The sequence below is a fragment of the Bicyclus anynana genome, chromosome 20, assembly GCF_947172395.1.
Source record: "Bicyclus anynana chromosome 20, ilBicAnyn1.1, whole genome shotgun sequence".
Taxonomy (NCBI): Eukaryota; Metazoa; Arthropoda; class Insecta; order Lepidoptera; family Nymphalidae; genus Bicyclus; species Bicyclus anynana.
Genome location: NC_069102.1, coordinates 1,303,584 through 1,319,030, shown reverse-complemented (window position 1 = coordinate 1,319,030; position 15,447 = coordinate 1,303,584). Strand labels below are relative to the sequence as shown.

Below are 15,447 nucleotides of genomic sequence, written 5' to 3'. Positions count from 1 at the left end.
CGTTGTTGAGTACCTCCAATAAGTATAAGCTATTCCAATAAGTATATTCGTGGATAGTTTAGGCAAGGATAAAATAAAGTAACTTCAAAAATACTCATCCACCACGTCAGATAAGGATAAAGTGGATTAGTTGATAGCTAAAAGGTGTGTTTGCAAATTTGATGATTTGACCGTAACGTAATGGAATGGGAGGGCTCCAAAGTTACAAAATAAAATTCCTTATATTTCAGTATCAGAATCACAGGCAAGCCTGGATAGTTAAATTTGTTTAAACTTTGAGACTGTTCATCAGGTTAATTCAGTAACTTTGGCATATGTTACTTGATATACACGACATTGAATTTCTATGTAACAAAATGTCATCCGGTGCCTACTGACAACCCTTCGATTCTGATAATACAGATAATATAGATTCATCATCTATGGCCAACCTGGGCCATAGATGCACAAATGCGGCCCGGCTAGCCAGTGTTGGGCGAGCTGGATTTCTACATTACTGTTTAGCTGGTTGAGGTGCGGAACACTCCACTCTTAACAAAATTTTTAAATTAAATACTGTTTATTAAAAAAAACAGACAAAAAAATATATATAGACACCTACAATAAAAGACCTACTACTATGGGTTAGACGAGTAAAAAATTATTTAAACGCAGGGAAGGTGCTCAAAAAAGATTTTCGAAGTTTTATTTGACGACTCTATCAGCGTACCTTATTTACGTAATAGTGCTAAATTACAACTTTCTAGTACTAATATTCTCTGAACAAAACTGCGGACAGAAATACGGGCGGGAAATTAAAAGGGTTCTTAGTTGTCAAAGGCACCCTAAAAATTAAAAAATAACTTCTTGGCTTTTTTTTTCATTGGCATTTATTTGTCATTTCAACTGCCTTACGAGTATAATTCAGTGTAAATTATTTTGATATTCAAGTGATAGGAGCAATTTAAAAAATAACGATTTTTACAAAATCAACCCCTTGCGGAACGATAATTGCAATTGTGACCAAGTTTTTAAAGGTAATGTACTAACATCTAACATTTTTGGAGTCCTTGTTTTTATGCTTGATGTATGCTTGATACTTTGCGTAGAACATATTTTTTTCACTGTGAACGCTAAAGTATTCATATAAAAAAAAACGTTTAACATAAAAAAATAATTAGGATCGTTTTTTGGAAAAAAATACTTTAGTGAAAATAATTACATTTCTTTAATTTAAATAATTAAATCATTAGTATGTATATATATATATATATATATATATATATATATATATATATATATATAGTAGAAACAAGTATTCAATAATAATTATCAAGCATAAAATCAACGGTTAAGTAATCTTTCAGCACATGGTAGGGATTTTTAAACTTTGGAGAAAAAATAATGTTACTTAAAAACCGGGTAATTTATATTTCATTAGTTTAGTAGGCCTTGATGTCAGCTATCACCCTGTATGTCGTACTATTTACGGGACACCCTGTATATACAATAAACACAGACATCGTACATACGTACGCTGTGTAGTAGTTAAATTCGGATCACTTTTTGCGGAGATTTTTGAAACTGCATTCCCTGACTGTCGGCTTCTTCAACGCAGACGGGCTTTTCGATAAAATACTCGCGGGCAGCGAATAGCATTATTTTAAACGGAATTTTTATAGTACACTAGAGTACACGCGGATGAAGTTGCGGGCGTCAACTTCGTCCGCGTGGAATTCAGTTTTTCACAAATCCTGCGGGAACCATGGATTTTTTCCGAGATGAAAAGTAGCCTATGTATTAATCCAAACTAAAATCTATCTCCATTCCAAATTTCAGCCAAATCGCTTCAGTAGCCGCAGCGTAAAAGAGGAACAATATACTTACACACTTACACACAAACTTTCGCCTTTATAATATTAGTGTGATAGTGTGATATTAGTGTGATGTGATTAAATAAATTATAACAGTAGTATACTAGTGAATTTACAGTGTTTATTTCTATTTTGGATGAATTAAAACAATATAAGGATAACTTTTATTTTTCTTCTTTCTTAGCTCACTCATTTCTCAGCAAGTTGCGGGATGCTCTACATTGATCTTGGTTCCGGCAATCAGTTCGAGATTGTACTGTCTTATAAACTCAAGAACGTCGAAAAGTTGACGATCCACCTCTAATCTGTAAACAAGTGACACATTTATTTCATTACTAAAGTCCAGCCGCTCACATATTGCGTTTCTGATATCTATTTATTCGTATTATTTTTATATATATATATTCTCTACTATATAAAAATAAGTCGGGTTTTCCTTCCTGACGCTATAACTCCAGAACGCACGAACCGATTTCTACGGTTTTGCATTCGTTGGAAAGGGCTCGGGCTCCGTGAGGTTTATAGCAAAGAAAATTCAGGAAAAATTTCAACGGAAAAGCGGGAAAATCTTTTTTAACATACAGCGCCATCTCTGATACATAGCATGTATAGGGTAGGGGTAGGGTAGGGTAGAGTTGGAGTAGGGAAAGGTAGGGAAGAAGCGCACATTAATCAAAGCGAAGCTTGACCGGGCCCGCTAGTCTATAATAAAACTGGTCGAATTGTATACTTTTAATCGCAATTTGAAATTTTACTTATACCATTTGTAACAGCAAATGTTACCGTAGCATAACTGATTAACAGCGCCATCTAGATACTATCTATATCTATATATTTATAATAAAACACTGTAAAAGGTCAAATTCTGCACATTGAAGATATTTTGAAAACTTTTATTGGTGGGCATTATACAATCGATCATCATCATCATCATCATATCAGCCGATGGACGTCCACTGCAGGGCATAGGCCTTTTGTAGGGACTTTTATACATCACGATATTGCGCCACCTGCGAATCCCTGCGACTCGCTTGATGTCGTCAGTCCACCTGGTGGAGGGTCGATACAATCGATACTGAAGCCAAAAATAGTTTTTTTTTCGATATTTTGTCTGTCGGTATGTCCGTTTAAATGAATTCAAATGAAACTTGGCACGGTTTAAGACCATAATACGAAGAAAGTTACAGGATGAAATAGGGCTTGAAATATTACATTGATTTCCACGCGTACGAAGTCGCGGGCGTCCGCTAGTTTGTTAATAAATGTAGTCCACACGTCTATTTTAAGTTGGCATAATTATTAGATTTTTAATGTTATTACTCGTTAAGAAGGTTAATAAGAGTTAGGCCAATAGTCCACCACGCTGGCCCAATGCGGATTGGCAGACTTCACACACGCAGAGAATGAAGATAATTCTCTGGTATGCAGGTTTCCTCACGATGTTTCCCTTCACCGATTGAGACACGTGATATTTAATTTCTTAAAATGCACACAACTGAAAAGTTGGAGGTGCATGCCCCGGGCCGGATTCGAACCCACACCCTCCGGAATCGGAGGCAGAGGTATCCACTGGGCTATCACTGCTCTCCTATCAATATTAGCATAGATATGTATAATGTACTTACGGAGTAAGGTCTACACTAATTAAACCATCTCTTTGTTTAAAAAGACAAAAATAGTATTCGTTAAGTCCAGTTCCAGCAACAGGGTTTGGTGGATAGTATCTCACGGGGCACGGCTCAGACATCGCAATGTCGGTATTTATGTTAGGGTTCAAATACTGTAAGAAGTTTCCCCAAAGGGGTTCTGCCCGATTAGGTGCGTTCCGCCCTGGATTTGCAAAAAAAGGTCGGTTAATTATGTCCTTGAAGGGTTTGTGATGTTCTTTACACTTTTTTGTGATAATTGACAAAAAATAAAATTAACTGAGCCAAAACAAAAACAATAATTCATTTACAATCTTACAATTTAAAGCAAACTTAATGTAAATGTGAAGTTTTTTTTAAAGTTTTGTTAGTTTTAGAGGATATTTGATAAATCAATAAAGTAAAGTTGTAAGTTGTTGTTATTGTTTACGTCATCAACCCATATTCGGCTCACTGCTGAGTTCGAGTCTCCTCTCAGAATGAGAGGGGTAAGGTCATTAATCCACCACGCTGGCCCAATGCGGATTGGCAGACTTCACACTCGCAGAGAATTAGGATAATAGTTTGGTATGCAGGTTTCCTCACGATGTTTTCCTTCACCGATTGAGACACGTGATATTTAATTTCTTAAAATGCACACAACTGAAAAGTTGGAGGTGTATGCCCCGGACCGGATTCGAACCCACACCCCCCGGAATCGGAGGCAGGGGTCATATCCACTGGGCTATCATGGTTCTTGTTGTTGTTGTTTATTTAAGTTCAAACTCTTCAGCTTTATAATATTAGTATAATTGTAGATATACATGTGCACAGTAAAACCAACTGTGGTTTGTGTTGCACTATGGTTAGGCTTAATTTCAATATAAGTGTTTTGGAGAATAATAAATAAATAAAGATGAGTGCAATCAATCTCCAAATAGGTGAAAATGGGGTAGTAATAATAATAGGGATGATGACAGTTTTTTAAATTGTATATAAATTAAGAGTATGCTAATAGTAAAGCAATTTTGTAAAAGCAACAGGGTATCTGCGATCATTACTTTCGGAGCTACAGGGGTTTAAAGGGTCAGATTTGCGGCGCTGCCGCGGGTCCCTGAAAAACGCCCCATACAAAATGGCACGAACTAATGACGTCGTAGGTAATGTAATGATCGTTAGATTTGTATGTGCGTTCAAACAAAATTACTAATATCTTTATTATTTGTGCGTTTATGTTTATAGTTCTTTTATTAAAAAATGTCACATTAATGTAAGGAAGCTAAAACTGTATGAATTTTCGTCTAATTACGATAAAAGATTTTTAATAGATTTTGAAATTTTATAATCTCAATTATTTTGCAAATATCCAGACAATCTTTGTTTTTTATGTATTAATTAGTTAACATTGACCCTATTTAACCGAATGTATCATAAAAATCAGTACATTCAAGTCATCATCCCTATTACTGAAAGATACTTACACCATACAATGCATATGTAAAAGCAGTTTTCTTCAAACTGAAATAGAATAGTTGGTGGATCGCGCACTTCACCCGTGGTGTAGGTGCCGTTTTGAATTGCTTGCTCATCTCCGAAATATAGCTGAAAAATGTAAATTTTATATTTAGACAACACCCAACACAATCTCACCTGATGGTAAGTGATGATGCAATCTAAGATGGAAGCGGGCTAACTTGTTAGGAGGAGGATGAAAATCCACACCCCTTTCGGTTTCTACACGGCATCGTACCGGAACGCTAAATGTTATTGGCTAACTACGGCCACTAAAAACACAAACTAGTCACACAAAACTAGCCACGGCCGAAGCCTCCCACCAGCCAGACCTGGACAAATTAAGAAAATCTCAATCTGTCCAGCCGGGGATCGAACCCAGGACCTCCGTTTTGTCCACCGCGCATACCACTGCGCCACGGAGGCCGTCAAGTCAATCAATCTACTAAGAACTTATAGTTTCGCCATGTGTGTCCGTCTGTTTAGCTTAGATACTATTACTATTAGAAACAATGATGTTAGAAGAATAAAGAGGTACATAGGTTACATAAACCACATTCGATGTTTACTATTGACACGCAAAAATTATTTCGAATTGTCAACGGCGCGATGACAGTGCGGCGACTGAGCTCAGGGTGCCTAGTGTGACTATTCAATATTTTCATAATGTTACTATCGCGTTAACGTAAACGCGAATTTATATGGAATTGAAACAGTTGTGCAGTAGTGCCAAAAGATGGCGCTGTTTAAATTTTTTAGGAATTCGCGTTTACGTCAACGCGATTGTCACATTATCAAACTGCTACTAGGCCCTCAGGTTTGCTAATTAGCATAATCACGTATAACCTATGTATCTTTTTTCTTCTAACTAATAAGCATGAGTATGTCATACTGAAACCTTAGGTTTCCAGTAGCGTCTCATGTGCTTGGAATACCTGCGTGTTAGTAGAGACTTGCTCTGTGTGCCTAGTGGGAGTGTTTAATATTTTATACTGTTACTATCGCGTTGACGTAAACGCAAATTTATATGGAATTGAAACAGTTGTGCAGTAGTGCCAATAGATGGCGCTGTTTCAATTCCTTAGAAATTCATGTTTACGTTAACGTGATAACAGTATCAAATTGCCACTAGGCCCTCTGAGCTGGTACCAGGTGAGAAACGTAAGTGAAAAAAGTGTTACATATAACGTCAGTGTTATTTAAGTTTTTAGTGTATTGTGTTCAATTTGTGGTTGTAACCTATTTATCAATATAAAAATGAATCGCAAAATGCGTTGGTAAGCGCATACCCAACAACGCCTGGACCAATTTGGCCAATTCTTTTTTTAAAATGTTCGTTGAAGTTCTAGGATGGTTTTTACGGCGAGAAAAATTCGAATAATTGCCGGAAAAGCCATAAAAATAGCTCTTTTCTTTTTCCCATACAAATGTTTTCTAACTAAAACGTAGTCAATTTGAGCTTTATTGTTATTGTATAAAGTTTATATTAATAATAATTATAAAACGGGGTAGGGGTAGTTGAAAGTTTACATCGAGTTTAACGCGGACGAAGTCGCGGGCGTCCGCTAGTTTATCATAAATATTATTAATATTTGTGTTAAGTTATAAATTGAACAGATTCCTTTTAATTTTTCTTCGTTATTTTATGTTTTTTCTTCTTTTAAATTAACACAAATTTATGTTATATTTAATTTTTTTCAACTATTAATTTTAATTGTTCTATTCTTTGTGAATGATGTGGCTACTTACAAGTAAAATTATATCTTTTGTATTTTATTTTACATATGATTTTGTTGGACATAAATAAATAAATGTCGTATGACCATTAATTAGATTATAAGATCTTACCGGAAGCAAAGCTTGTGGGATGGCATCGATATCTCCGGTATTGACTAAGTCTTGGAAGTTATCACTCAGGGCCCTTTTCTCCCGCCATCTACCCTGGCTTGAGGCATTATTAGCGAGCAGCACTAAAGCAGCACACGAAAGAAACAGTTTCAACATGTTATCCAGCACTAAAAACACAGAATTTCCATATTTTTAACCATTTCCAACAAGGTGAAGGTTGAATGTATGTATGTTTTTTTTTATTTTGAGCTTTTTTTTGTATTAGGAATAAACGTCAAATTCTAATCTAATTATTCATCATCATCATTATCATATTAACAGCCAATGGATATCCACTGCTGGATATAGGCCCCTTGCACGGATTTCCAAACAAAACGGACTCAAACCGCCAGCATCCAGCGGCTTACTGCTACTCGCTTGATGTCCTCAGGCCACCTAGAGGTGGGGTCTACCAACACTGCGCTTCCCGGTGCCAGGTCGTCATTCTAACACCTTAGGACCCCAACGTCCATCAGCTCTTCGAACTATGTGCCCTGCCCAACTAATTACTGTTATTAAATATTAACATTCCGTTTGGTTAAGGTTTAGTGTTTACGTGACGTCATGAAACAGTAAAAATATAGACCATCATGGCCGACAGCGTTTTGGATCGTATTTTAAAAAATATATAAAAATTAAAAATTTTATGTAAAAAATATATTGTTTTTTTCAATGTAGGAGGTACTTAGCTCTAATCAACAATTTAGGACCTTTAAAAAAAGTTTCTACTAGCCATTGTGATACTAGTTTTTCTCTTTTCAGTTCAGTACTTTTATGCAATCAGGTTTTTTATATTATAATATATTGAACATTCAGGAAGTCCAGATTTTTGCCAGAATCTTTGTAACTACAGAGAGGATACAGATATTTTGTACCAATTTGTAAACCTTGGTAAGTGTTTAAAATAATGTTCCACATCAGTTTTATATTATATTTTACTACAGGTCATATTTTTGAATTGGGTCATCTTAATATAAAAAAAATATTATTGCACAAATTCGTCGGCTTTTCGCGGAGAATAGAAAATAAACCAATTATTTAGTACTATCTGACACCACTCGGTTTCACCCGCGTGGTTCCCGTTCCCGTAGGAATACGGGGATAATATATAGCCTATACCCTTCCTCGATACTAATAATCGAAACTCTAAAAATACTCGAAACTAATGGGCTATCTAACACTGAACGAACTTTTCGAATCGGACCAGTAGTTCCTGAGATTATCGCGTTTAATCAAACAAACAAACTCTTCAGCTTTATAATATTAGTATAGATTCATAATGAACATCCGCAAACTAAAACCTGCTTCTGTATAAAACTTAATATATAGCAATTACAAGCTCACCTTTGGCAAATCCTTGGGTATGGGTTTTCATTTGGTATCACTCATTCTTATACCCGTCTAATTGCAATTAGTTCACTTTTTTTTCCTATTATCACCATTATGTAGAAAACATGCAAATTTATTAGCTCAAAAGTGAACGACAAACATTTATTTGGTAATTATGATTGTAAATGCATAGGTAATATTTAATTATCCATAATAAATGCGACTGCTTTTTATCCATCGTTCAATTTGAACTGAGTCATAAGTAATATATAAACGAAATACCCTGGTCAGATAAGTACAGATAATCCTCAGAGTACTGAGGATTTCTGCCTCAGTAGGTACTCTTACTTTCGGCCTATTTTCGGTCGGGGCAAACGTTATTTTCGGGTAAAAAATGGGGGCGGACCATTATATAATAGCTAACAATATTTTCTCAAACATACCGAATTTACGAATAAAACTTCATCCAAATCGGTTAAGCAATTCCAGAGGAATATATCACAATATTTTTATTATTTATTTTGAATATTACAGAAAAATCCAACGAGATTAGTAGAACAAATGAATTTCACGCAAACGAAGTCGCGGGCATCTACCTAGATTATACTATGATATTGATGAATTCAAAATGACAAGTCAAGTTATAATTAATGTTATTTGATGAAATTGGTACTTAAATGATAACTGTACTCTACTGAGTTTTACAATTCCTGCTGGCCTATTCACTAATTTTGATAACTTTACTTTGTGGATATAAATAAACTTTGCCAACTTAAGCTAGTTTACTGTTGATTTTCAAGTTACGTGATTTCGTATTCACTATTAACTTATTGCTTACTTATCAAAATTACTAGGCATTATTTAACATTGTGAGTTTTGTTAACAGCCTTATGGAATACCTATGAAAAATACTGTTTTTATTGATGTTAATTATATTTGGTAGCTAATAGACCAAAATTAGTGAATAGCCCAGCTGGTATTGTGTTCTCAACCTGAAACGTATATTCCAATTCAGTACCTGCTCCTTGCGATATGTAGACGCAATCATTATAATTAACATAAAAATTACATACCAATTAATTCGATAAAAATTCAAATTTGTATCAAAATTTGTGTTATTTGAGCAATTTAGTTATTTTTTCTTTTTTATTCTAGTATTATAAAAAAAACATAAGATTTGTATTATACCTATAGTTTTACTTAAAACAATTGTACACCTACATTGTAATGATACTGGATTTGAAGAGTTTTAAGGATTTTTAATCCCCATTTTATAAAAATATAAAGTTAAAGTCATTAAGTTTAAAGGAAAAAAACGTGGGAAAAAGAAATAAAAGAAGAAAAGTGGCAGAGAAGGCCAAAACCCACAAAGGGTTGTAGGGCCGAAGGAATGAATGACACTAAGTCAAAGTCAAAGTCAAAATTCATATATTTCAATGAGACATTTTTGAAACATTAAAATTATCTAATAATATCATTAATATTATTAGATAATTTTATCAATTGGTCGAACGCTTAAAATTCAAGTTACGAGAGTACAAAATGATAGTTTGTTGTTCTCATGCTAGCATAGTTAAGTAACGTAGCCAACTATGGAGATTTAGGTGGTCGATTTAGGTAAGCAAAACAAAATAAACATTTATTTAACAAATTGTATGTATGTATTTTTTTATTTAACAAAAATCATTATAATCGTTTGGTATTTCCGATGTGTAAAAGTTCCCCGCTATTAATTCTGTGAAGCAGTATTTTTGTAAGAATTCATTTACTTTGAATCTCCAACGAAAGACTCCCAATCTGAAAAACAATAGAAAAAGAAATTAAAAATAAATTATACGACACTTATTAACTCAAATAGATTGCACAGTTAACACTGTCTGGGTCTATCGCCTTAATTATAAATAAGTCCGAAATTATTTCCATCATAAAATAATAAATAATAATAATAGGAAACTAGTCTTGGAACACCGCACACAATAGATGATTTGTCCAATTAGACGTTGACGGGGTAAGCAGGTACGATTTATAATTTATTAATTTTGTGAATAAGCATCATATTGACATCTTCCTTGTAGGTTAAGAGATGCAATGTATAAAATATTCCTAGAATCTAATAAGTCTAGTTCTAAATTAATTATTGTTTGTCAACGTAAACGCCTACAATTTCTAAATAGCACTTGTGCAGTTATGCATGAAGTGTATTAGAAACCGTAAGGCGTTTTTCTTTATTTCTTGGCTTTAATCAATTTAAATGCTTTTAAAACATCTATACTGCTAACGTCTGAATGTAAATTTCCCATTTCATAAAGGTACATTGTTCGCCAGTAAAGAAAGAGCAGTCTCAGGTGAAGAGTTCAATGACTGAACAAAATGTGCCAATGTGTTGGGTAAGGTAATTGTTATAATTAGATGTTGACGGGGTAGGTAGGTAAGATTAGGTAAGGTTTATAGACTCAGGGCTGCAGTTTGTAGTACCTATCACTTACATGCAAAGTGTAAGCATTAATTTTGCAACTTCATTTATCACATTTGCTAGTATTTTAAAAGTGATTGACGATTGTCTAAGAATACGTTTGATGTCTATATTATGTATATTTAAGTGTCTTGTGAATCGCTCTTTTGCAATACAGACATTGTTCAACACGTTAATTTTCATAACTAACATACTTGGGCTTACTATTTTCCTACTAGAGCTCGAGTCTTCTCTTAGAATGTGAGGGTTGGGGTAAAAATTCCATCACGCTAGTCCAATTGGCAGACTTTACATATGTAGGGAATAAGAAAATTTTCAGGATCTTTTTTTTCCACCGATTTAAACCAGTGATATTAAATTTCTTAAAATGTACTGAAGTTGGAAGTGCATGCCCTGAACTGGATTAGAACCTACCGCCCTTCGGATCGAACCCAGAAGTCATATCCATAGCTATTTTGGCCCTCAAGATAACTTCTCAGCTTTCCTCTCTGGACGTCAAAAATGTCAAAAATTTCAGCGATAAAGATATTCAATACCTGATTAACTCCTCGTCCTTATTATTAATTTCTCCACACTGTTCATATACCATCAAGACGTATCGGTGAGGACCGGAGCCAGGCTCTGGGGTGGGAGGGACGTAGGGCGCCGCGGAGAAGCCTCTCATGACGCTGGTGTGGGGGATGTTGACGTGGATGGCGATTATGTAGGAACGCAGCACGGGGGAGTTTCGACTTGGAGCGTCTATGTCTGGAACATCATTATCATTGTCAGTATCATTATCAATTTCAGCATCATTATCAGAATCATAATCATTATTAGGTATTATCGAATTTTTTACGTCTGAAATATCATTATCGGTATCATCATTATTATCAGCATCTTCATCAGTTTTTAATGACCTACTGCAGTGCGCAGACTTTTTTTTCTGCCTTAAAGCGATATAAATTTATGCCAGCATATCGCATATGCGATAATCAGTATGCGGATGCATATGTGGAATACCCGCCGCATAAAACAATTATTACACCAAAGATACATCTCAAACGCTCAGATCAGTTCAGGATCAATTTAAATGATGGAGTAATTCCGTTTGTCACGGATTCGAAGAAAGAAAAAAGATTTATACTTCATTATTTCATAGCCCGATCCCTCCAAAGCTATCCAATTTGCTGTCACCATCAAGGAATCTACGAAGCATATCAATGTTATTCGTTTCTGAAAATAAACTTCTCCGTTTTCTTTCCTTTTCAACAACCCCTCAAACCTTAGTTAGTAAGTACATTTGACTAATTCAAGCGTTGAAAAGTTGTAGTAAAAACTTACCAAGCATCATAAATGTGTATAGTGTTTTGGATTTGGCTTCAAAGTCAATACATGGAAACAGCAGTGCTCTTGTTGGAAAGATTTCATTTCCCAATGATATGTTTGCTGTGTCAAATGTGGCCTGAAACACACATGAAAACTGATCATCATCATCATCATCATCATCATATCAGCCGATGGACGTCCACTGCAGGACATAGGCCTTTTGTAGGGACTTCCAAACATCGCGATACTGAGCCGCCTGCATCCAGCGAATCCCTGCGACTCGCTTGATGTCGTCAGTCCACCTGGTGGGGGGTCGGCCAACACTGCGCTTACTAGTGCGGGGTCGCCATTCCAGCACTTTGGGACCCCAACGTCCATCGGCTCTTCGAACTATGTGCCCCGCCCATTGCCACTTCAGCTTCGCAACTCGTTGAGCTATGTCGGTGACTTTGGTTCTTCTGCGGATCTCTTCATTTCTGATTCGATCACGCAGAGATACTCCTAACATAGCTCGTTCCATCGCCCGCTGTGTGACTCTGAGCCTTCTTATTCTTATTCGGGAAGCTTCGCGACATCTTTTCGTCCGAAATTCCTCAGTGCCTGAAGACGAAAGTCTTCGAACAGTGCGTGTTGCCAGTGATGACCTATGGTTCCGAGACTTGGTCGCTAACTATGAAAACTGATACTAGATACAAAAATTGAAAATAAAAACTCCTACACAAAAAAGAAATATCATCATAATCATTATTATCAACCATACTTGGCAACATATTCGGCTCTCTGTTGAGCATGAGTCTCCTCTCAGATTGAGAGAAGTTAGACCTCAGTCCACCACGCTGGCCCAATGCGGATTGGCAGACTTCACTCACGTAGAGAATAAAGAAAATTCTCAAATATGCAGGTTTCCTCACGATGTTTTTCCTTAACCATTTGAGACACGTGATATTTAATTACTTAAATTAAAAAGAAATATATCGAATCCTAAATCTTCCTTATAAATCTCTAAGTTCCATGGTGAAAACTATATCAAAATCTGTTCAGTAGTTTCTTTGTTTGATATGTATAGTAACTGGTCGGGAGACTCATTTTGTATTAATTTTTAATGTGCCTCGTTGGTTCAGCGGGCAGCCTATAAGGCTTCGAATCACAATGTCCTGTGTTCGAGTCTTGGTCAGGCTATGAAATACTGAGCTATTATTTTTGCTAAGAATTTTTCTTGTGGTTGCTAATTAATAATTTAACATTAACAGCATACGTCCGCCAATCCGCATTGGAGCAGCGTGGTGGGTCTAAGCTCCATATTCCCTCTCTATAAGGTAGGGTAGGGTTAAAGTAGGGGTAAGATAGGGGTAGGGTAGAGGTAAGGGTAGGGAAGAAGTGTACAAAAGTTAAAGCGAAGCTTGATCGGGTCCGCTAGTAATAATAGCTTACCGTAAGTAATTTTGGAGGTGCTTTAGGAATAACATCAGGCACCACTCTGGCTTTTACAAATGCTTCTTCCACTGTAGGCGATACTGACGATCCAATTTGAGATTCTGATTGGATCAATAATTGTATAAATATTAACGCAAATATCAGAATGGATGCCATTTTGTTTTAATAACTTAACTGATCTGAAAAGAAAAACAAATCAATTTTCATCATTCTATTACAAAAATAAAGTAAGCGGTTTGGAATTCCCGCACTTGTCGATTTTATGTCAAGTTTTTAGTTGTCAAGTTGACAGCTTGTCGACTCTATTGTTGACTCTGTGATGACTTTGACGTTTTGGAGCCGTGTGAACCCCTTTTCTTCTTATGTACAATTTAGACAAAATTGCTTTCCTTGATTAAAATTATTTAGTTAAATAATATTAAGTAACCAGTTATTTAAAAAATACGCATATCATACAAAGTAACGGATTGGCTAGTGGCTATAATAAATTATATTATTTCCCTTGCATAATAATGAATTAATCGATAATTGTATATTGAATTGTTAAATAACTTGAATTCTAAACACACTTACGTAATGCGAACGTATTCTTGGAAACAATAATTTAATCAAACTGCCTCGCTATGATAAAATTCACATTAATACATTTTTCAGGGTTTTATGTGTGCGATGCAAGATCCGAAAATCTATGGGATCCATTAATTTTAGTTCGTTTATTGTTTTAATTTAAATTTATTATCTCATTTCGTGACATAATATTCCAATTATGAAATTAAAAAATATATACTACTTCTAGCGGACCCGGTCAAGCTTTCCTTTGACTTATGTGCACCCCTACCCTACCCCTACCCTACCTTATCCCTACTCCTACCCTTACCCTACCTTATTCCTACCCTACACTACCCTACCTTATACCTAACCTACACTACCCTACTCCTATACCAACCATACCACTACCTTACCCTAACCCTTATAAAATATCGTACTGGATGCCTGAAATTCAAGACCGTTGTGTTTGAAAATTTCCACAGGAGGCCTATTCCAGCATAAAATTCCAGTGCGGAACCTTATAAGATTTATTTTATTTTAGCTAATATTGTTCACGATAGTTTGAAATTATTAACATTCGGCGTTAATTTAACGTCGATACATATTCAATTATAATTAGAACATTATCACTTGGAAATAAATGTTTGTAACAAAATTACATATTACAATGTCATAGTAGATTGTCTGTCTGAATATAACACAGTCTACTTCGAGAACATTCAAAACCCAAAAGCCAGGAATTCTATGATCCGGCAAACGAAATAATTACCTCACTGCCATTTATCCTACTAATATTATAAACGCGAAAGTTTGTATGGATGTTTGGATGTTTGTTACTCTTTAACGCCGCTACTACTGAAACGATTTGGCTAAAATTTGGAATGGAAATGGCTACTTTTTAAAAAATCCATGGCTTCCCGAGATTTGCGAAAACTGATGATTTTAATGATATGAATGTTTGTTACTCTTTCACACCTCGACTACTTAACCGAATTAGATGAAATTTGGTATTGAGCATGCATATATTTTATAGCATGGATTAACACATAGGCTACATTTTATCCCGGTGTAATCCATGCTTCCCGAGGGATTTGTGAAAAACTAACCACGCGGACGAAGTCGCGGGCGTCCGCTAGTTAGAAATAATGATAGATACCTTCAATCTATTTACATTGGTATATTGCATTATAGGATGCCTAGTTCAATTGCATATACTATTATAAAAATACATATGAAATTAAATTTATTATTAATCTCCTTGCTTCTTCATCCTCATCATATTAGCCGATGGATATCCACTGCAGGATATATGCCTTCTGTAAGGACCTTCAAACATCATGATTTTAAGCCGCCTGCATCCAGCGAATCCCTGCGACTCGCTTGACACTTCATCTTCGCGACTCGTTGAGCTGTGTCGTTTTTTGGTTCTTCTGCGGATTTCCTCATTTCTGATTCGATCACGCAGAGATCCTCCTAG

At 35.5% G+C, this 15,447-nt stretch overlaps 1 protein-coding gene across 1 annotated transcript; it reads right to left on the bottom strand.

Moving 5' to 3' along the window:
- Nucleotides 1-2,049: 2,049 nt before the first annotated feature.
- On the bottom strand, nucleotides 2,050-12,009 carry LOC112052660 (protein D2-like). Its single transcript, XM_052887922.1, has 3 exons — nucleotides 12,003-12,009; nucleotides 11,216-11,519; nucleotides 2,050-2,158 (listed from the first exon to the last, which is right to left on the bottom strand). The coding sequence occupies exons 1-3, from the start codon at nucleotides 12,007-12,009 to the stop codon at nucleotides 2,050-2,052; spliced, it is 420 nt and encodes a 139-aa protein (XP_052743882.1).
- Nucleotides 12,010-15,447: the final 3,438 nt, after the last annotated feature.

Excerpts from the sequence above, each read along its gene's own strand:
- LOC112052660 (XM_052887922.1), bottom strand. Across the intron at positions 2,159-11,215 it reads AAGGACGAGGAGTTAATCAG|ATTAGAGGTGGATCGTCAAC; the intron begins GTATTGAATATC and ends ACTTGTTTACAG.